This window comes from Pogoniulus pusillus, chromosome 4, assembly GCF_015220805.1.
Source record: "Pogoniulus pusillus isolate bPogPus1 chromosome 4, bPogPus1.pri, whole genome shotgun sequence".
NCBI lineage: Eukaryota > Metazoa > Chordata > Aves > Piciformes > Lybiidae > Pogoniulus > Pogoniulus pusillus.
Window position 1 is genome coordinate 5099423 of NC_087267.1, and position 22984 is coordinate 5122406.

At 43.9% G+C, this 22984-nt stretch overlaps 1 protein-coding gene across 4 annotated transcripts in view; it reads left to right on the forward strand.

Annotated features, from left to right (window-relative positions):
* The window catches only part of TSPAN12 (tetraspanin 12), a 52922-nt gene extending 33643 nt beyond the window's left edge, over positions 1-19279 (forward strand). For 3 of the 4 annotated variants that reach the window (XM_064142054.1, XM_064142053.1, XM_064142055.1), the window contains 3 exons: positions 1083-1190; positions 11629-11772; positions 17749-19279. In XM_064142054.1, the coding sequence (XP_063998124.1) occupies positions 1083-1190; positions 11629-11772; positions 17749-18054 (558 nt within the window). In that variant the 3' untranslated portion in view covers positions 18055-19279. The remainder of the gene's footprint in view (positions 1-1082; positions 1191-11628; positions 11773-17748) is intronic. The other variant, XM_064142056.1, reaches the window with a different exon arrangement.
* The last annotated feature ends 3705 nt before the right edge of the window (positions 19280-22984 follow it).

Here is a 22984-nt window from a genome sequence, read left to right on the forward strand (position 1 = left end):
CAGTTGGCTCCCCCACACTCCAAATCAACGGTAATACATAGTTATGATTTCACTATGACTCTTAAGGCTATTGGGAACAGGATAAAACTCATCAGGAATGCTGTGCATGCCTAGAAAGGCAACTGCAGTCTTCAGCTCCTTGTTTTACCTTGGCACACTGAAATTTGGTCTGCTGAGCTGAAATTAGTTGTCTTAAGGACATTGTAGGGCAGTCACTTCTTTGCTATTGTTTGTAACGTATTGCTAACTGAGGGTCATGGTCTGACTCTGAGGAGCACCACCACCACCTCACTTTTGAGTAGTCAAATTTGAAAGAGAAATGCTTCCAGAACTATTTGCTTCTTTCAGAAGAAAATGTTAGCAAGACCATGAGTATGTGTGAAGGGCAAAGTTCTCAGGGCCTCACTGTGTATGTTTCTTTGTTACTACTCTTAAGCTAGACACTGTCACTGAGTACATTCAGGATACTCATGTGCAGGACTCCATGCAAAGCCAGAAAGTCATTGAAAGGACTCTCAGGGTAGAAGACTCTCTATTAATGTTAGATATTTAAAAGTTGGACACTTAGATCTAACTTTGCTATCTTAATGTAGTGGGTTTGAGCCTTCATTTTGTTTTCTTTGACATGTTTATGATACTGTGATAGATGAATTGCCCCATGTAGCTGCCTGTTTCTGACTGTTGACTCAGAAGATGCCAGGGAGATACCTAAACTAGGGCAGACAAATGCCATTTCTTTTGGCTTGAATGGAACTCAGTTTAAATTTTAGGCTAGGTAAAAATCCAGTGATGATGTTACCAAATTACTCCCAGCTATCTCTGAGTCTCAAAAATGCAGCTTCTTTTCCAGGGCACACAAATTTGTAAGTAAAAGATAAAGTAGCAGGGAAAAAAATATTTTTAATAAAGGCTGACAAAGTTTCAGTGTTATAATAACAGAAGCATTTGTTTTCCTGTTTTATTTTTCATACAGAGTTGTGGTGCTTATTGCACTGCAAAGATCTGAGAATGGGTGGAAGTTCTACGTTTGGAGCCACAAGACAACTGATCTGTTGTGTCAATCACTCTTTTCCTTGCTCCAGGTTCCAGTGCAGTGGTCTGATATGATAACGCTGAAAGCCAGGATGACCAATTATGGTCTGCCTCGGTACCAGTGGCTGACCCATGCTTGGAATTTCTTCCAGCGGGAGGTAAGGACACAGTTAATTCATAAGCTGAAGTATATTTGAGGAACATTATTTGTCTGCTGAACAAAAGGATTAGTCACAGTATCACAGTATCACCAAGGTTGGAAGAGACCTCATAGATTGTCAAGTCCAACCCTTTACCACAGAGCTCAAGGCTAGACCATGGCACCAAGTGCCACGTCCAATCCTGCCTTGAACAGCTCCAGGGACGGCGACTCCACCACCTCCCCGGGCAGCCCATTCCAGTGTCCAATGACTCTCTCAGTGAAGAACTTTCTCCTCACCTCAAGCCTAAATTTCCCCTGGCGTAGCTTGAGGCTGTGTCCTCTCGTTCTGGTGCTGGCTGCCTGAGAGAAGAGAGCAACCTCCTCCTGGCCACAACCAGGAGGAGGTGGACTTGTAAGTCAACATGTAAATACATGCAAGTTCCTTTCATGTGAAACTCTGTATAGTGATGATAACTTCTAGCAGCACTTGACATCCAGCTCTTGAGCTTTTTTAGACTGTAAAGATTGTTAAAATACTACCAAAAAAAAAAGTCGCTAAATTCAGTTAAATTCCTAATGCTGCTTCTCTTTTGCCAGTAAGTTTAAAACAGGAATACTTAATTAGGATTATTGTAACATTTAAGAGTATGATGTATATAAACCTGAAAATGTGCAGGTAAATAAAATTCGCTTTTCTATATGATGTTTTCATGCTAAACTGTGCTCCCCTTCCTGCAGGCTGTTAGTTTCCTTTACAGAGCTGTCATGGAGAAGATATATATTTAAGTGGAAATGAGTGGGAAAGGAAGTATCCAAAAAGATGCCAATGCAGTGTCTCTTTGGCTGAGATTTGAGAAAGTGATCAGGGTTTTTATTCCCTTTGACTTCAGTGGGAGAGTGGGACAGGAAAGAAATGAACAAGCTTTCTTGTGTATTCACAGCTTTGCCCTCTAGCCTGCTCAAACTCGGGGCTGTGGTTAAAGAACGAAGTACTGTTACAAAAACATGACATTGCCCAAGGTAAAACCCATTAACTCCAAATATAACTCACGTGCAGGAAGAGAGCTCTAAATGCCTGTCGTTCTGCTGCCTGTGTTTAAATGTTGAAATCTGTCATTGTTGCACAGGTTTCCTGTTTATTTAAACATTTCCTGGCAGCACTTGGTTAGTTTGTGTTTTTGCTAAAGCCTGAAAGAAAGAGTAAGGACTACATGAGGCTAAACTTGCATCCACCCTCACCAGTGCCCTGCTCTGGCTGTGCAATGGCTCTGTGAAACTGACTAATTCTTCATGTGCAGATAGAGTGCTCATGGCTGTTCTGTGCCAGAGATAGCACACAGTGTCAGGATCCTTAAATGGAACTGATACTATGTTGTAGTTTAAATGTGTAGGCTGGTTAAATTAAAAGCTTCTTCTTACCCTCATGGTTATTATGGTGTCATCAGAATGGTTGCTTTTAGTATTAATATTAGCAATAAAACTTCAGCTATGCCTTAATGCTTCATGGGAGAAAAAGATCCTTTCAGAAATTAATTTCCCATATTTGACCAGAGGAATTATTTAGGGAAAGTTTTGAAGTGAACTGAGAAGGCTCTTTTATAGCTTTTACTTAATTGGTGACCTCTACTTATAACTCAGCTAAGTATGTGTGAGCCTGGTATGTGATTTATGCCTGAATGAGGACTGTGCTTGAGGCCATTCTTCAGTCAGCACCAAAGTTTTTTTCCTAAATTACAATTTTGTTCCCAAAGGTTCATCTCTGACCAGCTTGGTTCTCATTTTTCTGTTCCTTTTAACGTTTTGAGAAGGATGGGAAGTACGTTTTTCCCCTCAACCCACTTGCTGATCCAATAGCAGAGTTGTGACAGTGCTGATCCAATAGCAGAGTTGTGACAGTGCTGATCCAATAGCAGAGTTGTGACAGTGCTGATCCAATAGCAGAGTTGTGACAGTGCTGATCCAATAGCAGAGTTGTGACAGTGCTGATCCAATAGCAGAGTTGTGACAGTGCTGATCCAATAGCAGAGTTGTGACAGTGCTGAGAAGATGGGAAGGATCATCTGAAGTCAGGAAGGGAGAACTAGGCAGGGGGAAGAAAAGGTTTAAGAGAAGAAAAGTATGTTGAATGAGGTGATCTACACAATGACAACGAGGAGCCAAAGCTTGAACTTCCCTTAGCGAGTCACATGTTGGAAAGATTTGGCTAACAAGTTTTAAAACCAGAGGCATTAAAGCTGTAGTGGAAAAGGAAGTGATATCTTTCAGGAGGAGAGATGAAGTCAAGGCCCAGTGTGTGTCAATGTCATGTCTGGGCACTGATCTGCTGAATTGTGGCTGAGGTGTGGCATGATATATGGGATTCTGGCTCTGAAGTGAGTAGCGAGGGGTAAATGTTCCCAATCCCAGGGGTCAAAGGATCTAGGTTATGATTTACAAACACTCAGGCTGGTAACAGATAGAAAAAGAAGAATCTTGTTCCTGCAGCAAGGGTTTTTTGAAGTCATAGCAAGTTCCTATGCAGTGGCAAAGAAAATACAATGTAGCTGTGTCAGCTCTTTTTTTATGGGAAAGTACCTAGGAATGTGGTAGACTGATTGTTTGGCTTTAACTCACACAGTGTGCTTTGCAGAGAAGAGAGGTTTCAGTCCTTGTGGGTTTTATAGTCAATTATGGCTCATCTGCTTTGCAGGCAGACTTTCTACGTTTATGGTTGATTCTCTTGTAGTGCTTAATTTAGTGTGATACACCTTCCTTCATTTTCTGTCTCCTTTCAGCATTGGTGATTTCTATACCACTTAACTCAATTTAAATTCCCCTCCCTGATTTTTCTGTGTTGTGATAAATGTATGCTCTTTTCTCATTCAATATTCAACTGATGTGTCCATCGTTGTAGTCCCGTGGGAGTAGTCTGCACTAGTAACACCTTAATAATCTTTTCCTACTACTTCTTTGAGCCACAGATATTCCTGTTCATTAGTCACTATTTTAACATGAAATTATCATAGAATCATAGAATCAACCAGGTTGGAAGAGACCTCCAAGATCATTCAGTCCAACCTAGCATCCAGCCCTAGCCAGTCAACTAGACCATGGCACCAAGTGCCTCATCCAGTCTTTTCTTGAACACCCCCAGGGATGGTGACTCCACCACCTCCCTGGGCAGCCCATTCCAATGCCAGTCACTCTCTCTGTGAAGAACTTCTTCCTAATATCCAGCCTATACCTACCCTGGCACAACTTGAGACTGTGTCCCCTTGTTCTATTGCTGGTTGCCTGGGAGAAGAGGCCACCCCCCACCTGGCTACAATGCCCCTTCAGGTAGTTGTAGACAGTAATAAGATCACCCCTGAGCCTCCTCTTCTCCAGGCTAAACAGGCCCAGCTCCCTCAACCTCTCCTCATAGGATTTGTGCTCCAGGCCCCTCACCAGCTTTGTTGCCCTTCTCTGGACATGTTCCAGCACCTCAGCATCCTTCTTGAATTGAGGGGCCATGAACTATCATGTGTTAGTTCATTGTAAGGGTAGTAAAATTAGGACAACTTCTATGAGATCTCCTTTGAGAGAGCAGTTGGGATTTAAAGGACAGAACAGAATTGTTGGCTGTTTCTGAGGTGTTCATTGGTTCCTACATTACATTTTCACGTAGCTTTTGTGTCAGAATGCAACAAAAGGAGGTATGTGTGTATAGGGTTAACACTCCTGGGGGAGTGACCCTGAACCTGACCCTAGGGGTCTCGGCCCCTCCTCAGGGGTGGGCCACACTCCAGGTGATGGTTAGCCCACTCCCCCCACTTCCTGTGGTATAAAAGACAGGAGTTCTCCTGTCTCTTCCTCTTTTCGCCCCCTTGCTCACTACCTGCGTTCATGACCGCACACACACACTGATACTGTATACCAGCCACGAGGCAGAGACACCATCACACTACTCGGGTTGTATCCATCCCTGTTTTGTATTTTGCTGTTTTTCCCTTCCTTATCCTTTGTAAACTCCCCTACCTCCAATCCCTTTTTTTCTAAGTTATTGTTAAACTTTTCCTTTTTAACTTCCAAATCGAGTGAGATTGATTTATTGGGGTGTCCCTACCTTTTATCTCTCTCCCTGTCTTTTGGGGAAAGGAGGGGGAGGAGGGGAGGGCACTCTATAAACTCTATAAATTCTATAAATTGTCATTGGGTCTACCAAATTTATAAGAGTCTCTGGGAACTTGCATTTGAACCCAAAACAATTTATTTGGCGTCTCAACGTGGGGCTAGGTAGAAAGAATTCTTTCAGAGAAGATTTGGAAGTTAAAAAATGGATATTCTGAAAGTCTTAATCATTAACGCTTTTGCATGGCTGTTGTGGGGCTGGCTGTTAAAGTTTATAAGTTACCATGTCTTCTGGATTGTCATTGATATGCTCTGGGAATATTCTAAGCATTTGCCTGCCCGAGTCTATGCCTATTTCCTGAATTCTGTTAGTAATATCACTGTGTTTAGAAATGTTTCTGGAACATGGAATCAATCTGAGTATATGCATTGGAGCACAGAAGCTCCAGATATTTTGGGGGAAAAATGGTACTGGATAGCTGTTATTTCACTGTGTGTAAATTTGGGTTTGGGAATTAATAAGATAGCGGTGAACTGGGACACGTGGAAATATCGAGTGGGCGCCGCCATTAGGGTGCTTAGGGGGAGGGGTGGTCCTCACTGCCCCAGCTGCAACTGCGGGGGATGGGCGACAGGGCAGACCGCCCCTAGCGCGGCTCCGCCCCGAACTCCGCCTCCGGTCCCGCCCAGGGCAGCCCCCCGGACCCTGCCCCCTCAGCCCAGCCCCCTTCACCTAGCGCCAATAACCACGCGGCCAGCAAGATCAAATCAAAACCCTCCCGCAGATGCCGATCCAGGGCAAGGGACCTCTTCGGGAACCAGCACCCCCCAGCAACAGCAACCAGCTGGAAATGGACCTGATAATGGAGTGATCCTTATCAGCTCCACGCCCAGAAAGGAAATCAGGCACATAAGGCAGGAGTATGCAAGGGCAAACGGACAGTCCCTTTTAGCCTGGCTTTTGAAATGCTGGGATGCAGGAGCAGAAACAGTGGACCTAGATCACAGGGAGGCGAAACAGCTGGGATCCTTGTCGAGGGATGGAGGTGTGGATAAGGAGCTGGGAAGGCTCGATGGTACCCACTCACTTTGGGCCAGGCTTCTGATAGCTGTGAGGTACAGGTACCCGACTAAGGATGACATGATTTTCCATCCCCTTAGATGGACAGATATGGAACAGGGGATCTCATACCTGAGGCAAATGGCGGTTCAAGAGATAATTTATGGAGCCGACCAGAGGCCCTCGGACCCTGATGATGTCCGCATGAAGCCAGCCCTCTTAAAGAAACTGACTCAGTGTGCCCCTTCCACATATGCCCCCACATTGGGAGCACTGCTGCTGGGCAGAGACCCCAACAACCTTCCCACAATCAGGGAGTTTGTGAATGACCTAAGACAGTTTGAAGACAGTTTGTCGAGGAAAACCTTAATTGCCACTGTAGAGACCCTCACCCAAGAAATGAACGAGCTGAAAGCCTCTTTCTCTGAAATGCAGAAGGCAGAGGATGACTGCTCCTCACCTTCAGAATGGGTGCAAGTCTCAGCTGTAAGGAACACACGCCGCCGTGCTCCTCCTCCTCCCCGCAGGAGACCAGCCCAGAGCAGACAGGGTACACACAGGGGGTCACTCTGGAGAACACTGTGTGACCATGGGGAAAACATGGACAGATGGCATGGCCAGCCCACCTCAGCTCTATGGGCCAGGGTAAGGGAACTGCAGGGGACAAACACAGGGAATAACTCCTCCAGAAGAGGGGTTGCCCCAGTGTCCCGCAGGCAGCGCTCTCGCTCAAGGGGTGGTGAAGCCAGTAACTCAGGTCCATGTGCCTCATGCAGTCACACTGCTCAGAATTAGAGGTGCCCTGTCTCCAGCCAGGCGGAGGCCAGGGATAACAGAGTATATTGGGACGTGTTTGTGAAATGGCCTGGCACTTCTGAAGCCGAGAAGTACAGAGCGTTGGTAGACACCGGTGCCCAATGCACTCTGATCCCCTCCAGCCACAGGGGGACAGATACTGTTACAATTGCAGGAGTCACAGGGGGGTCTCAGGAGTTGACTGTGCTGCAGGCTGAGATAAGCCTCACCGGGAATGTGTGGGAGAAGCACTCCATAGTAACTGGCCCTGATGCACCTTGCATCCTGGGGATTGACTTTCTCCGGGAAGGGTACTTTAAAGATCCGAAGGGGAACAAGTGGGCTTTTGGCATAGCAGCTGTAGAGACTGCAGACAAAGAGCAGCTGTCTATCATGCCTGGCTTGTCAGATGACCCTTCCGTGGTTGGTACCCACAAGGTGGAAGATGTTAAGTTACCTATTGCTTCTCGTGTAGTTCATCGCAGGCAATACCGCACCAACAGAGACTCCCTGCTACCCATACAGCAGCTGATTCGCCGCCTGGAGCAGCAGCTTGTCATCAGCAAGAGCCACTCGCCCTTCAACAGCCCGATATGGCCAGTGCGGAAGGAGACTGGGGAGTGGAGACTCACGGTGGATTTCCGAGGCCTGAATGAAGTGACTCCTCCAATCAGCGCAGCCGTGCCTGATATGTTGGAGCTGCAGTATGAACTGGAAACAAAGGAGGCCAAATGGTATGCCACAATTGACATTGCTAATGCTTTCTTCTCCATCCCCATTGCAGAAGAATGTAGGCCGCAGTTTGCCTTCACCTGGAGAGGAGTCCAGTACCACTGGAACAGACTGCCTCAAGGGTGGAAGCACAGCCCTACAATCTGCCACAGCATCATCCAGACTGCACTGGAGAAGGGTGGAGCTCCGGAACATCTGCAGTACATCGATGACATCATTGTATGGGGTGAGACAGCAGAGGAGGTCTTCCAGAAGGGTGAGAAGATCATTAATATCCTGTTGGATGCAGGTTTTGCCATTAAGAGAAGCAAAGTGAAAGGACCTGCCAGAGAGATCCAGTTCCTGGGAGTTCGATGGCAGGATGGCCGACGCCACATCCCTATGGATGTGGTGAATAAAGTGGCCACTATGGTGGAACCCACTAACCGGAAGGAGACACAATCCTTCCTGGGGTTTGTGGGCTTTTGGAAGATGCACATTCCCGGGTACAGTCAAATTGTGAAACCCCTTTTTGACGTTACAAGAAAGAGGAATAACTTTGAGTGGGGACCTGAGCAGCAGGTGGCATTTGACCAGATCAAACGAGAGGTGGTCCATGCCATGGCCTTGGGACCAGTTCGAACCGGCCCAGAGATTAAGAACATTCTCTACACAGCAGCCGGTGAGAATGGTCCTAGCTGGAGCCTATGGCAGAAAGCTCCTGATGAGACAAGAGGCCGCCCACTCGGGTTCTGGAGCAAGGCGTACAAAGGCTCAGAGACCAAGTATACCCCCACAGAGAAAGAAATCCTAGCTGCCTATGAGGGAGTCAGAGCTGCCTCTGAGGTGATTGGGACGGAGTCACCACTCCTTTTAGCTCCAAGGCTTCCGGTCCTGACTTGGATGTTTAAGGGGAAGGGTTCGACTCCGCACCATGCCACAGATGCCACTTGGAGTAAGTGGATGGCTCTGATAACTCAGAGGGCTAGGATGGGGACTCTCGAGCGTCCAGGCATTGTAGAGGTCATCACCAACTGGCCAGAGGGCACTGACTTTGGAAAACCAGCAGAAGAGAAGGCAGTGACCCGTGCCGAGGAAGCCCCCCCATACAGTGACCTCCCTGAGGAGGAAAAGGCATATGCTCTCTTCACAGATGGATCCTGCCGCCTGGTAGGCAGCAAGCGAAGATGGAAGGCTGCCGTCTGGAACCCTACACGCAGGGTTGCAGAGGCAAGAGATGGAGAAGGCGAATCCAGCCAGTATGCTGAGGTGAAAGCCATCCAGCTGGCCCTGGACATTGCAGAACGAGAGCAGTGGCCAATGCTATACATCTACACCGACTCATGGATGGTAGCAAATGCCTTATGGGGGTGGCTGAAGGAGTGGAAGAGAAATGATTGGCAGAGAAAAGGGAAGCCTATTTGGGCTGCTGATCTCTGGCAAGACATTTCTGCACGCCTGGACAAACTGCCAGTTAAAATCCGACACATCAGTGCTCACATCCCAAAGAGTAGAGCCACTGAAGAACAGCAGCATAACCACCAAGCTGACCAGGCTGCCCACATCTGCCAGATTGACCTGGACTGGAAACACAAAGGTGAACTGTTCTTAGCTCGGTGGGCACATGACTCTTCTGGTCACCAAGGAAGAGATGCCACATACCAATGGGCCCGAGACAGGTCCGTGGACATATCCATGGAGGCCATAACTCAGGTTATCCATGAATGTGACATCTGTGCCACCATAAAGCAAGCCAAGCGCATGAAGCCTTTGTGGTACGGGGGAAGGTGGTCAAAGTACAGGTATGGGGAGGCCTGGCAGATTGATTACATCACTCTGCCTCGGTCTCATAGTGGCAAGCAGTATGTGTTAACCATGGTGGAGGGAAGCACGGGGTGGCTGGAAACCTACCCAGTACCTCATGCTACTGCCCGTAACACCATTCTGGGCCTGCAGAGCCACATCCTGTGGAGACACGGTACCCCAGAGAGAATTGAGTCAGACAATGGGACCCATTTCAAGAACCACCTTGTAAGCAACTGGGCAAAAGAGCATGGGATAGAATGGGTTTATCACATCCCATACTACCCACAAGCTGCAGGAAAGATTGAGCGACACAATGGCCTGCTGAAAACCACCCTGAAGGCTATGGGAGGTGGAACTCTCAGAAACTGGGAGAAGCACCTTGCAGAAGCCACTTGGCTGGTGAACAGCAGGGGATCAGTTAACAGAGCTGGTCCTGCTCAGTCTGCCCTACTGCCCACAGTTGAGGGAGATGGAGTTCCTGTAGTCTGTGAAAGGAATCTACTGGGAAAGACTGTGTGGGTTGCTCCTGCCTCTGGTGGGGGAAAACCTATCAAAGGGGTGGTATCTGCAGAGGGTCCTGGTCACACATACTGGGTGATGATGGAAACTGGTGTTATCGAGTGTGTCCCTCAGAGAAACCTCTCTTTAGCTGAAAAGGTTTTGAAATCTCAGAGTTGATTCCATGTGTTCCAGATACTTTCAGGTTATCTTGTATTATAGTTGTATAATAGTTGTATCATAGTTGTGCAATACTTGTATCATAGTTGTGCAATACTTGTATTATAGTTCATAAGGGGTTACAAGTTGTTTTTGTAGTTATACCCTCACCACTACACGGCGTCCAACAGAACCTACATCACAGCAGCAGCTATCCAGAGTCCTACAACATCGCATCACACCACGGCGTCCAACCAGAACCCTGCATCTGATTCGTCACTGATGCCCTGCAGTGAGAGACTGTTCCTGACTTCCCTCCAGAGGATGTCTACAGCCATCTCATCTACACCTGTTCCCCTGATGCCAGACACCAAGAGAGACTGTTCCTGATGTTTTTTTTCTTCACAGAGGAAAAAGACTTTCCTGAGTTCCAACAAGAACTGTTCCTGTTTCACTGACTTTTCTTCCGTTCCTGCCCTGCTCACATCTCAGCAACCTGCACCGGGCCAGAGGAGCACATCGCCTTGAGATACAGCCGGGGACCAAGAAGGACTTCACGAACTCTTAACCCATGGACACTTTTCCCATCTTTGGAGAAGAAGACTGTTCTTAGGAAGGTGGAAGTGGTCTAACCAAGGGGTGGAATGTATAGGGTTAACACTCCTGGGGGAGTGACCCTGAACCTGACCCTAGGGGTCTCGGCCCCTCCTCAGGGGTGGGCCACACTCCAGGTGATGGTTAGCCCACTCCCCCCACTTCCTGTGGTATAAAAGACAGGAGTTCTCCTGTCTCTTTCTCTTTTCGCCCTCTTGCTCACTACCTGCGTTCATGACCGCACACACACACTGATACTGTATACCAGCCACGAGGCAGAGACACCATCACACTACTCGGGTTGTATCCATCCCTGTTTTGTATTTTGCTGTTTTCCCTTCCTCATCCTTTGTAAACTCCCCTACCTCCAATCCCTTTTTTTTTTCTAAGTTATTGTTAAACTTTTCCTTTTTAACTTCCAAATCGAGTGAGATTGATTTATTGGGGTGTCCCTACCTTTTATCTCTCTCCCTGTCTTTTGGGGAAAAGGAGGGGGAGGAGGGGAGGGCACTCTATAAACTCTATAAATTCTATAAATTGTCATTGGGTCTACCAAATTTATAAGAGTCTCTGGGAACTTGCATTTGAACCCAAAACAATGTGGAAGCTCTTGTCATTGTTTTTAGTCCTGTGTAAATGTTTTGAAAGCTGTTAATAGGAATTTTATTAGCTTTTTTGATGACCTACTATTATGAATCAGTAGCATCATTATTGCTGATCTTAGCTAACCCTTCCTTTGCAGTTTAAATGTTGTGGGGTGGTGTACTTCACAGACTGGCTGGAAATGACAGAGATGGACTGGCCACCTGACTCCTGTTGTGTCAGAGAGTTCCCAGGGTGCTCTAAGCAGGCACATCATGAGGATCTCAGTGACCTTTATCAGGAGGTAAGAAGAAAAATGTGGCTATTTCAAAAGGCTTTGTACTTCCTTCTTAATGGAATTATCTTCTACTCATAACTTGCAGTGCAGCAGAAAGGATTGTCAACTAATTGTATTTATGGAGAGTGTTTGTTTTGAGGTTTTTATGGTTACCATTTATTAATGCTGAAGCAGGGGTAGGAAGAGAGGAAGCACCCACCCACCCTTACCAGAAAGTGAGATGTTAGTAGCAATTCAGTTACCTTCATGTTTAAGGCTGTCTCATGTGCTGTTTGTTTTGTATTGGTTAGGTCGGAGTGGAAATTTGCTCCAATAAAAAATTAAAACAATTTAAGTGTACTCTCACATCTCTGCCTTGCCAAGGTAAGAGGATTTCTACTTACCTTACAGTGGTGAGGACTTTAGTGGTATGTTCATTGAAGGAAACTTCTGAGTCGCCCTTTGGAAGATGAGAACTGTGTTGTTAACAGGACTTATGCAAGGACACAGGTATTTCAGTTCTATGGGAGCATGCACAGGAACTCTGTGTGAAAGTGCTCTTGCTAGCTCTCTCTACTATGTTACAGTATGACTAATTTTAAAAGAATAACATAAAAGCCTTAAAACTGGGAGAGGACTGACTTAAAGTCTGTAAGGCATAGTGCAAAGTCATTACAGTTCTTAATGTGGAAATTATAAAACCAAGTAAATATGCTCATAGATGGCACTGGGTTGGAAGGGACCCTCAGGATTATCTTGTTTAACCTGCCTTGCAGGAAGCAGGGACACTCCAGCTAGATCAGGCTGCCCAGGGACACATTGAATCTGAACTTGAATGTCACCAGGCATGGAGACTCAACCACATCCCTGGACAACCTGTTGCAGTATTATACCACTCTCATTGTTAAAAACGTCTTTTTTTATGTCCAACCTAAATCTACCCTGCTCCAGTTTAAAACCATTGCCCTTTACCTTATTGCTACAATCCCATCTGAACAGTCCTTACCCAGCCTTCCTGTAGATCCCCTGCAGGTATTGAAATGTAGCTATAAGGTTTCCCTGGAATGTTCTCCTCTCCAGACTGAACAACTCCAACTCATCCAGCCTGTCAGGATGCAATTTGCCTTCTGGACTGCAAATGCATATTGGTGGATCATGTCCGACTTCTCATCCGCCAGTACCCCCAGCCCTCTTCTGCAGGGCTGCTTTTGATCTCATCATCATCCCCTAGCCTGTATTGATACCAAGGATTGCCCTGACTTAGATGCAGGACTTTGCACTTTGCTTTATTTAACGTCACGACGTGAACGTTAGCTCTTGCCAGGAAACAGTTGGATTTGGAGGAAATGACATCACTGACATGGAGTTACTTGTTAGATTTGTGTGGCTTTGACTGTATAAACATACATTACATAATCTACTTTGGGCATCCATCATAGGCCTTGAGTGCTTCCACTAGGAAGAGAGAAGATACAGCTGCCAAAAAGCTGGTGTCTCGGAAGGCAGATATTTTCCGTGGAACCTTAAAGCCAGCAGAGGCTGTTTTCCTTCCACCAGCTGCTAGTAGAACTTTTTCTGCTTTATGGCAAAGCTTGCAGCACAGATAATGCTACTTACACTGTGGAAGTGTCAGTCTCTGAAAGGGAAAGCTATTGAAGCTGCTTCTGGGACCTGCCAGCCTCACACACTTTTGAGGAAGAGTTGGGGCTACTCTGTGTAGTGGTTGCTTTCTGTAATACTGTTGCCAGTATCAATAACCACACAGAGCACAGTGTTATCTGAGGAGGGCTATTGGGATGTCTTCTGAAGAATTAGTGAGAAAGCTGGCAAGGAAAGGACTCTGCTGGGATTGTTGCAGCAGCTCTGCTAATGGATAAACCCCTGTGATACACATTTCTGACAACGAGTAGTAGTCACTGGAGTGTCAAAAATGGAAGGGTTTCTGCTCTCGTTGCTGCTGGTAACATTTCATGCCCACAGCTGTATTCCAGGCCAGTGGTTCTCTGTGTGCTTCGTGTGTTCAGCTTCCTTTGGTTCTACTTTGAGAAAACTGGTGGCTAAGGATGATGATGTATACCCTAAGGGCTGTGTTAAGAGACACACTTGAAGGAAGAGAAAAGCTGCCTGGCTTTTTTCGTTAGAGTACCCACAAACGTTAAGAGCACATTTAGGATTCTCTCTCTGCCATCCCCCAGGGCACTTTGCATGGATTCAACAGTTAGCAAATTTAGTTTTGGTTGTCTGCTGCAGCATCCCTTCCAAAAAGAACAGGCTGTGTTCTGTTTTACCAGACAGAAATCACAGTTTGTGAGTTGAAGGTAAATGGATCAGATACTGTCATATTAATGGGATTTTTTTTTCTTCTCCATAATCATAGAATCAACCAGGTTGGAAGAGACCTCCAAGATCATCCAGTCCAACCTAGCACCCATTATTTGTCTCTTCTGCAGACCTAACTTTATCAAATGAGCACATCTGTGCTGGCTTGCAGTCAATTGCTGGCCATTTAATAGTTCTTTCGTTGTATAGTTCTGTTCTTCACAAACTAATCCCCAGTATGATAATATTCCAGGAGTAATGTCTATTCAGTCAGAGTGAAAGTCAACTTGTACTCTTCTCATGAGCCCTGCTTTAAGCATTTGTAGGTCTTAATGATCCATATGGTGCTGTAAAGCTGTACTCTATTGCTCTTTGAGATATGTACAATATTTGGTTGGCAAAAATTCTTTCATCCTGCCCTGTGCTGGGCCTCTGCCCATGGTGCTTGTCTGTGGGTTGTTTTACAGGCTTCTACAGCATAGCTGCTAATGTGTTTGTCAATGTTGTGCAAAACCAACTTACACTTGCAAGGCTGTCTGTCTGACTTCTGCTTTGGAGAACTGAAGAAGAGTTATTATTAGAAAGTGATTAAAAGCAAGCTTGCATAGCCTGGTGGTTTGAGAGAGAGCCTGATGAGATTAGCCTTGCTAGCCTGAAATTGGCTTGTGCAGATGCTTCACAAGTCCATTCTGGCACTTTAGAAGAATTGTTTGTGGTACTTCAGGAAACTGAAGTTGAGTTAGGTTGGGGTTGATAAAATTGTCCTGCTGCAGCTGTGCTGTATTTTTCCCCTGAAACCTCGGAGCTTTCTATAGATTTGAGTTGGAGTCCTTCACAATACAATTTTGTTGAAAGCAAGGTGGCTTGCTTAGTTCTGCTTGAGAATATTTTTGGTAGAAATCATGTTTGCCCTACTGGAATTTAAAGCTGTTTTTCAAATGTGTTAGTCTTATTGGACTGCTTTTATGCTGATGAGTTTCACCATTGGCACAGCTCATGGAACAAACTAACATTAGGAAGAGTGCAGTTGTGAGGGAAGTGAAGATGATGTGGTCTTGAAGGTATGAGAGTAAGTGAGCTCTGCCCATCTTGTGACTGGGATATATCCTGGGTTAATGGTTGACAGGAGTTGGTATCTTCACAAAAATAAACATTTCATGCTTGATATTTTTTTCTTTTGTTTTCTAGCACAGTTTTGAATATCTTTAAAATTTGTGTGTATGACAGATATTTTGAATATGCTGAGGGTTTATCTTTTCTGCTCTGATGTGCTAGTTTGAGCCTAGCTAGAATGTTTCAGTGAGAATTAGATTACAGCCTATGAAAAGGAAACAATGGTGATGTCTGCTTCACTTAGAGGCTTGCTGAGGTGTATAAGAACAAGAACATAAATACAGATAACAGAGTTGCTCTGTCTGAGACTGCATAAACTTCTCACTCTAACCTAACTTGCCATCTGTGTGACTAATCCATCTGCTTCCTAACCCCCCTGGCCAGCCCTCCAAGCTACCTTAAGCATAAGGCAAGATCTAGGGTAAGATTGAGAGGGGCAAGGGGAAGGTGAAGGGGCGGTTGAGAGCCCGTCCTGGGGACTCAGGTTTCTGGGAGGGGAGTTGTGTTTCTGTATTGTCTTTTAACTTGTATATTTCTGTATATAACTGTATATATCTGCTTGTATATTGTGCTAAGCTGTAAATATAAAGCTTCATTCAATCTCTGGAGCAGCTGAGTCTAGTCTGGGTGGCTTTCCAAAGTGTGTGTGTGGCGGATAACACTCACCACATCTGAGAAGTGCCTTATTTCAGTTCTGGTCCTGGTCTGTATTCTATGATGTTGCAGTAAATCAGAAATATATGTGTCTTTTTTTCCATTTTAAGACTGAAAATATAAAATAGCTTTTGTACTAGATATGAATCAGGCCTTTAATCCATAGCTCTGTAGGAGTTTGAAGCTAGTTCTTCTGAACGATTGTCCCAAAGTTGTATACTGTCTTTTGAGTTGTCAACGAGAGCTCCCTGTTCAGTGACAAACCTTTTACTTTTGCCAAGGAAAGCATATTTATATACTCTTTAATTGCAGGCTACCAACTATGAATGTGTCTCATAAGTAGAAATAAAATGTGTGAATTGGGAAGATAACAGGGGTTGCTGGATATTTCTCAGTTTTGAGACTGATTTTGAATGTGTATTAGAGCAGAACCATAAGAACATCATTAAATGGGGAGAGGCAGTCTATGTAGATTGGGCATAATTTGTCTCAGTTATGTGTCTGTGCTGCGGGAGATGGAGGCATTAATGTTCCTGCTCTCTGTTAATGGATGTTTCCTCTAGGCAGCCAATGAACTGAATTTGAATACTGCTGCGGTAGAGCGTTTTAAAACTGTGGCCAGTATGTATCTTCATCTCAAAGTTATCAAAAGTATTAAAATGCAGACAGTTTTGCTGTAATTAAAAACATAGTTGGAAAGTAGTGTAATTACCATCCTGTTTTCTGGTTGAAGGAATGAAAGACACCAATGTGAGAATTTTTGTTCCTCATCAAGTTCAATTACATTGCTTTTGCTGTAGTGCATTTTTTTTCCCCCTTTTCAAATGTCAAAAAAAAATCTTCATTTGCTCCTTTTTCTGTGTCTAAACTATGTTAATGTTTAGAAAATGATGAGGAATGAAGATGAATGGAGCAAAGACACGGAGGTCCTTTAACTCTGGTACTGTTATCATGTAGTGCATTAATTTGATGCAGATCCTAAATGAAAATCTGACTGCAGTGTGAATTTTGCATGTGAGGCAAGAATTGGGCCTTTCATCAAATGCATTCAGGACTATAACATTTTAAATTGCTGGCTTTGGGGAATTTCAGTGTGATTGAAAAGTATTATTTCTCCTGTCCTGTCTTCAGATTCTCTCATTTTCATGAATTGCTTTCTTTTAATGGAAAAGTTGTAAGAAATAATGTAGTAAAGAGAGAAATGCAAAAGTGTAGTAAAGATATAAATGCAAAAGTGACATTTTGAAGACAGTGCCCATTTTGATGGGTTCCTGATGGCTTTTTGTGGGACCACCAGTTGGTACTCGTGATGTTACCCCATCCAGTTTGCTACTCTGAATTTTCCCTTGGTGGTTGTGTTACTTTGGGGTTTTTTTGTCTTGTGAAGCCCTGCAGAGTTAAGAATAGAGAATAAGCATTGACCAGAGTAGCTAAGGACCCTCTCTTCAACATTTTAGCCTTTGTAAGACTAAGTATCACCTTTCCTGATGACAAAATCACTCTTAGCCTGCAATTCCCAGAGGTGGTGTCTCTTCATGGATCCCTGCCACCTTACAAAGATTTGAAAGTTTTCCTGAAGCCTTGTCTAATAATTGGTTGGCCATGTAAACAAACAGTGGAACATGAACTGATGGTAGTTGCTTGGAACTCAAATAAACTTGGAGCAATTTTTTTTAGTTGAAGAGTATCACAGATCTCTTGGAGCCTCTTACTTCCAGCAGACTTTCCGTGTATGAGGCAACTTATGGAAGTAATTAAAAAACAGGCAAAAGAATTTTGAAAGTATGGTTTGAAGGTGATGAGAGAGAAATTTTGGGGTTCCAGAAAGCTATCACTAGGTAAGAAAGGCTAGACTTTGGGAACTGCAAGACAAATAACACTGACTAATTTTTTTTTCTATCTATTTTTGTTTCACAGGGATGTGGCAAAAAAATGTACAGCTTTTTGAGAGGGACAAAGCAATTGCAAGTGCTGAGATTTCTAGGAATCTCTATTGGAGTAACACAGATCCTGGCTATGATACTCACAATTACTTTGCTTTGGGCCCTGTACTATGACAGAAGAGATCCTGGGGCAGATCAGATCATGGCCCTGAAGGGTGATGCTTCACAGCAGCTGTCATGCCATTCCATGGAGCTACTGAAACCAAGCCTGACAAGGATCTTCGAACACACATCCATGGCAAACAGCTTTAATACACACTTTGAAATGGAAGAGTTATAGGTGATGCAGTGAATCAAAGAGATCACAAAGGGTTTTAATTGTTTGGGTCGGTTGTTTTTTTTCTGTTCCATCAAGTATGCCAAAGACATCAGGTTTTGTATGTCAGAAAACAGGTAATGGATGGAAGTGAAGGAGAACAGTGTAGAGAAACCTGCCAACCTCATAGCCATGGCCCTAGCCATGAAACAGAGATGATTTTGTTTGTTGGCTTTTTTAAAAGGCACAGTAATATTTAACTTATTGTCAAAAACTGAGAGGTGTGAAACACTCATTCACACGTGGACAGAACCTCTAAGAAAGAGTCATGGGGCAAAAAGAAAAATACTTGTCTTCTGAAGAAAGAACTCTGCTTTGGACAAACAAAATGTGATTTTAGTTGAAACTGACTTTTAAAAAGCCATTTGGAAAACGTCTTAATCAGGGAATCTGTATATAGAGTTGTGTGGATTCGTATGTGCATGGACAATTCTTGGATTTAAAAGTGCACAAGATCTCTAAGAAGGGCAAGATTTTCTTCTTTTTCTAACAAAATCTTGTCTGTCGTTGTTGAAGATGTTCTTAAATGTCTGTTTTTTTATCTAACAACTGCCTAATTTTTAATTTTAAGTTTGTTAAACAGGGATTGAAACTAAACTATTGACTCTGGGCTATAGACTAATTTTCTAAGTAGTTCTGGAGACTTCTTCTTTGAAACAGTTTGGTTTAGGGGGCTGTTTCTTAGCAAAAAAGAAAGAAAACCTTTGACCTTCTTTCTCAAATGGGAATCAGTATAGGAGTAGCACATTTTTACAGAGAAATCTTTTCTCCTGTCTGTGATTCCCCTGAAAGCAGAAATTAAAGACTGCAAGGAAAATGCTCACAGTTCTGGATGCTGTTGCAATAATTGTAAAAATACATATAAGAAGAAATTCTACTTTAGCAGCTTCTTCATTAAGAGCTCTCTAGTGGTTTGAAACGCCAACTGGAAACAGCATTAAAATGTATTTATTGAGGTGGGGAGAGTGCATTTTACTGTATTTTTATGACCAATTTTTATTTCATAGGATTATTTTTACAATTGGCCATGCTCCTGAAATATATATTTGTTCCACTGAATACAGTAGTTTGTGGCAAATGGGTTTTTACCTAATATTACATTAAAAAAAAAAAATCTTTGTTTTGGAATTTGCAAAATAAAAGGAAAAAAAATTGTGATTTGTTATGCAATAAATTTACTTGCCTTAAATTCCATAGTGGCTTGCTTTATTTTTGAATTCCTAGAGTGTGAGTGCTTTGGGTGAGAATTTGGAGGATCCTCCTGCTGGGTCAGGAACTGGCTGGATGGCAGAGCCCAGAGAGTGGTGGTGAATGGTGCCACATCCAGTTGGCAGCTGTCACTAGTGGTGTTCCCCAGGGGTCAGTGCTGGGCCCAGTCCTGTTCAACATCTTTATCTATGATCTGGACGAGGGCATTGAGTCCAGCATCAGTAAATTTGCAGATGACACCAAGCTAGGAGCAGGTGTTGATCTGTTGGAAGATAGAAGAGCCCTGCAGAGGGACCTGGCCAGGCTGGATGGGTGGGCAGAGGCCAACAGGATGAGATGGAACAAGGCCAAGCGCAGGGTTCTGCACTTTGGCCACAATAACCCCAAGAAGCACTACAGGCTCGGGACTGAGTGGCTGAGAGCAGCCAGGCAGAAAGAGACCTGGGGGTACTGATAGATAGTAGCTGAAGATGAGCCAGCAGTGTGCCCAGGTGGCCAAGAGATCCAATGGCATCCTGGCCTGCATCAGGAACAGTGTGGCCAGTAGGACAAGGGAGGTTATTCTTCCCCTGTACTCAGCACTGCTCAGGCCACACCTTGAGTGCTGTGTCCAGTTCTGGGCCCCTCAATTCAAGAGAGATGTTGAGGTGCTGGAAGGTGTCCAGAGAAGGGCAACAAGGCTGGTGAGGGGCCTGGAACACAAACCCTATGAGGAGAGGCTGAGGGAGCTGGGGGTGTTTAGCCTGGAGAAGAGGAGGCTCAGGGGGGACCTCATTGCTGTCTACATCTGAAGGGAGGCTGTAGCCAGGTGGGGGTTGGTGTCTTCTTCCAGACAACCAGCAACAGAACAAGAGGGGACAGTCTCAAGTTGTGCTGGGGGAAGTACAGGCTGGATGTTAGGAGGAAGCTCTTCCCAGAGAGAGTGATTGGCATTGGAATGGGCTGCCCAGGGAGGTGGTGGAGGCACCGTCCCTGGAGGTGTCCAAGAAAAGCCTGGCTGAGGCACTCAGTGCCCACTGTTATGCACAGAAGCTGTTTGACCTCAGCTGTGCTCTAGTATTTTATCAGGAGAATTTGCTGCCGGCTTTGAGGAGGCCCTGCAGCCTTGGGAGGGTTCAGCAGAGCAGTTGGTGTCTGGATTCACTGAAAATAGAGCCAATGCTTTTTTGAAAGTACTGAGGTGGAGTTTATAGTGCTGGCAATTATGTAATGTCCAAGCATTTTCTGCTGCTGCTGCAGGCTCAAAGTGAAGGGCGATGGGCACTCAGCCAGAAGGGCAGCTCTGTGCTCCAGAGTCGTGGCATCCTGCTCTTGGTGGGTCTGGTAGAGTTTAGATGCACTCACAACTTGTCTGGAAATTGGTGTTGGGGAGGATATCCTTTGACCTCAGGCTTAGTGTTCCTTCAGTCTTATTAGGAAGAAAACCCCAACAACATTCCATGAATAAGTTAGTGCCAAACCAGGATGACCCATTCAAGCATGCAGATGTTTTATTTAAGTATTCCTCAAATGTCTATTTATTTATTCAGCATAATGCATGTCTTATGCTGCCTTCTGAAATACGATATATGCCTGTCAAACAAAATTGCCAAAACAACAACCTTGGTTTCTTTGTATGATACACAGAAATAATTACATTTCATGTACAGTACAGATGCATTTTACACAGTCATCAACAGTCATTCACTACCGAAACAGCATTTAAATCACCTAAAACACCAAAAGAACGTGTTATTTCCCAAATTCAGGATAAAGGAATGGTTTTGCAAATGATGTAATGGAAACAGGAGACAGGACTGGAATTCTGCAAAATCATACTCAATTATCCCTTAAGCTGCATTTGAAAAACAAAAATACAACTGTTATCCAAGGATATTGCTGTAGTGCATTCTTTAGAGGAAAAGAAGGTGATTTTAAAAGACACATGACCTGATGGAGTCAGTAGGTTTCCTGGGCTGTATGTAATCTGTCCCAAAGTGGCTTTAATAACTGCCTTTTTACATTATCTACCTGAAATAATTTCTTGACTGGTTAGTCAAGAAATACAGTGAGGCATAAAGAAGATGTAGGTGCAGACTGCTAATACTGAGGCAGTTTTTTTCCATCAATAATTGTATAGTAAAAGGTGGGGATGGAGCCTTTTTTTTTTGTGTCTATGTGTGTGACTGAGCATTGTTAAAAGTAGGATGCAAGTGATGACTCCAGCTTTATTCTGCCTCTCTTTTAAACCTCATTAAAACTTACATAACCCAGCAACTTTAGCAGTTCTACTGCAATTTTGCAACAGGTTAAGAGAGATGAGAGCAACGTCAGGTTGCAGAACTCCTCAGAAGGAGCACTCTAAAGTCAGATGACAGGCTGCACTTCTGCTCTCTGTTAAGGTTTGAAAGAAACATAGAAGCTCAGTTTATAAGAAGCTACTCTGCTTTGCAGAAAAGGTGGGAAGTGCAAATTAACCAAGCTTCTGACTAAGTAAACGATAAGAGAGCAATGCATGACAATATATACTCCTTTTAATTGCAGTTTAAAATTGCAGTTTAATTCTAATAGGTGATATTGTTGTATTTTGGTGTATATACTGTAGCATGATAGTCCATCATCTACTCTTCACTCGTTGTTGACAGGTAGAGAAAAAGACCTGTGTGCAGTACAAAGTGTGTCATCAGTAAACTTCAGTTTGTAGTGGGTGTCTTCTTTGAATGTAAATGTTCAGGTCAGTAGAATGCTAGCAAATACTGTACTGAAACATACACTACTCAAACTATTAAATAACTGTGTTAATAATTTATTGTAATGGCATCTAATGCACTGAGCCTGTTGATTTCTATGCATATTTTATTTTGCAGACATGCAGTTATTTCTGATCCAGTGTTCTTGGTGTATATATGTCCGTACTGATATGCACATATTCCCATGTATATTTGATGCATAGGATGGATGGTATGCTGTGTATATAGGAAGCATTGTGATACATGTAATGCACTCTTATGAAGAAAAATGACACTTTCTAATAAGAGAGGTTTCTGGTAACATCAAAGTACTTTAAAAATGAAACAAAAAAAGCCTTAAGTAGTAAAGCCTTCACATTAACTTTTAGGCCTGCCTATGCAGGCAAATTCCAATTGAAATTAATTCTGTTTTTGTAGCTTTTGGACCCAATCCATGATTTTGTCAATGTTCTTAGGTAATTAAATACCTTCACACAGTATAAACTCTTAAATGGGTTTTAGGATACGTGTTTACAGATAATTACAACATGAATTTAGCCATCATTTTTACTGAGTGTTTTCCAGTGTGGCTAATACTCTGGGTGCTGTAAAATGTCAACAAGGAAGGTTTGGAGAGAAGTGTTGGCTGATCCCAAAAACAACAGGATTGAGCCTGTAAAAGTACCTTGGGACAAGAGGTTTGTTCTGAAAATACAGAAGTAGACAAGATATCTAAAGAAGAAAGGACTGTATTGATTCATCAGTAGCCTTGAAATCCCAAATGGTACCATAATGTTGGAGAGGGCAACAAACTGTCATAGAGGACAGTGGACAAAAAGAACAATGACTGAACAGCACATTTGTGCTGCATGGTTTGGCTGTAAGGTTATTTAAATGTTTGCCATTAGAAGTTTATAGTGTAGATGAAATTGTGTAAAATACCTTAAAAACCCCCAAAATCCTGATTCCTGATAGAA